At 36.4% G+C, this 2,655-nt stretch overlaps 1 protein-coding gene across 1 annotated transcript in view; it reads left to right on the plus strand.

Moving 5' to 3' along the window:
* Window positions 1-1,345: 1,345 nt before the first annotated feature.
* The window catches only part of LOC107566345 (piggyBac transposable element-derived protein 4-like), a 4,656-nt gene continuing 3,346 nt past the window's right edge, over window positions 1,346-2,655 (plus strand). Inside the window, exon 1 of the mRNA XM_016251764.1 lies at window positions 1,346-1,904. Within this exon, the coding sequence (XP_016107250.1) occupies window positions 1,372-1,904 (533 nt within the window). The 5' untranslated portion in view covers window positions 1,346-1,371. The remainder of the gene's footprint in view (window positions 1,905-2,655) is intronic.

Below are 2,655 nucleotides of genomic sequence, written 5' to 3' on the forward strand. Positions count from 1 at the left end.
CGGTTGATTTCCTGTCAGTATGGTAAACTCATCGACTCATGAGATCGAAACTAATTCGATCAGGAGACGACAAAGCTTTCTTGGTATCAAGGACTGAAAGAGTTCATTCACAACCTATAGAAGCCCCATGTCTTGGGACCCACCAAGAGGAGGAAAAAAACTCATTTTGAGAAAATTGCCTTTGTATTGTAATTTAAGTCTATTGACACAGATAAAGTCAAGTCACTTTTATTTATATAGCGCTTTTAACAATACAGATTGTGTCAAAGCAACTGAACAGCATTAATTAGGAAAATAGTGTCAATAATGCAAAGTGACAATAGTAAACACTCATTTTTCAGTTAAAGACAGTTCATCATTGAATTCAGTGATGTCAGCATCCAGCTCAGTTTAAATAATATCTTTGCAATCATGTCAACGATAACGCTGGAAATGAAGTGAAGTGTCCCCAACTAAGCAAGCCAGAGGCGACAGGGCTATAAAAGAAACACTTAACAGTGTCTTTTGGATGTTTTCATTCCACTAGTCTGAAAAAACACCTTATGAAAAGCCCAAAATCTCAAACTTGACGGGTGCATGAAAAAAAAAAGTGTTTTTGCCTGCAGTGTCTCAACTTAAAACTGGTTTATACGACATGTAATGAAATATACATACGAATTTGATCGGAGCTAAATGATATGCCTTGAGGGCATTTAAATGTTTAATGGTCAGCATCTATATAACTTTACCCAGGTTAAAAAGTACACTTCCATACTGTACTTTAAAATGCTCTATTTTCCAGCACTAATTTTGTACTTAATGTACTGAAAATTATTCTTTAGTACTACTTAAGATAAACTTAAGATCAACAAGTTTACTCAGCTGTGTTGTTTTAGGACACCATGAACTAAAATAGGCTTTTAAAATACTATCTCTGTATTTAAAAAATGTATTTAGTTACCACTTGTAGTACACTTGAACCCATCTTTCATATGCTAGTACACTCAAGTGTACTACAAGTGGTAACTAAATACATTTTTAAATAAAGAGATGGTATGTTAAAAGTGTGTTTTAGTTAATATTTTTGGTGTCCCAAAATAGCATAGTTGAGTACACTTAGTTTATCTTAAGAAGTACTAAAAAATTTTTTTAGTATATTAAGTACAAAATTAGTGCTCGAAAATAGAGCACTAACTACATTATTAGAAGTGTAGAACATACAAATGCATATGGAGCCATGCGTCATGAAGGAATGAAGAAACCATGGGAGAACATTTCAATAAAAGATCTGAAAGATCTGATGTATACTTTTTTTTTTTTTTTACCTGGGTAGGTTTTCCAAATTGCATTTTTTCCTTCCATCCCTCTCAGAACATCTCCATTGATGAACGAATGGTGGCATCGAAGGCTAGAAATGGACTCAAACAATACATGAAGAACAAACCTACAAAATGGGGGTACAAACTTTTTGTACTGGCAGATTCCCTGTGTGCCTACACTTGGGACTTCTTCATTTATGAAGGCAAGGTCAATTCCGAGAAGAGCAAAGGCATTAGTTATGATTCTGTCATGAGTCTGACAAATGAAAGGTTGTTGGGAAGCGGCTACAAGCTGTTTGTTGACAACTTTTACACCAGTCCCAAGCTCTTCAGAGACCTGCTCAGTAAAAAGATCTGGGCTTGTGGCACCATTCGTGCAAACCGCTTTGGCCACTCAAAGACACGGGCTCCTCGTGGCAATATTCGCTGGTTTAGGGAAGACAATCTGCTTTTTGTTGAGTGGAAGGACAAGAGAGACGTGCTGATGTGCTCCACCTTTCATAAAGCCTTTAATGGAGACTCTATTAAGAGGAATGTGAAAGGAGCCGATGGAGTTTGGGCCATTCAGGATTTCCCCGTTCCAGCCGCAGTGCTGGATTACAACAAGTTAGTAGATTTTATTCAATGGTGTGAAGTAGGGATGGGCGATATGGCCTAAAAAAAGACAAGATGGCAGGCCCTGCCATTGTAAACAATGAAACATGCAACATAACATAAAATGTAACATAACATTCTTATCATATCGGATACAGTTTGTAAATGTTTGTAAGACTGTAGGTCAGTGGTCTTCACTATTTTTTTTTCATGGGAGCCGCACTGATGAGGCAAAGTCAATCAGAGAGCCACTTTTACCGCGAAGTATTAAAAGTTACATCTAGTCATAAATAGCATGTCTTTTTATCAATCACTCATCCCTTATATGTAATGCAAAAGGGGCCATCATTCTTTATAATTTACCAGTCAAATTTGTTTCTGAGACGAGATGATTAAAAAAAAAAAAAAAAAAGCAGGATTACCTTAATGCTGGAAAGACCTTACTTATTTATTTATTTTTTATATACTAGCCCATCATGTATCTAATCATCCAAGTGCACATTCAGAGTTAAGAGATTAAAACTGCCAACTCTGCAGTGAGTTAGTGTCATGGACATTGGACGGAGCAAGTGTAAATATCTTTTCTAGTCTATATTTACATCTTGTAATGCCGCTGTTTTAGGAATTTTAAAAAATATATAAATTATTATTTGTAATAGAGCAGACACCGTCTGACCGTGTCTACACACCGGATGCGGCGCGCGCTAAAAGTCTGTCTACACTTGTTGACACTACAGTTGCAAATCATCTGAACGTAGTGTCA

This window comes from Sinocyclocheilus grahami, unplaced genomic scaffold (genome assembly GCF_001515645.1).
Source record: "Sinocyclocheilus grahami isolate Dianchi unplaced genomic scaffold, SAMN03320097.WGS_v1.1 scaffold1070.1, whole genome shotgun sequence".
Taxonomy (NCBI): domain Eukaryota; kingdom Metazoa; phylum Chordata; class Actinopteri; order Cypriniformes; family Cyprinidae; genus Sinocyclocheilus; species Sinocyclocheilus grahami.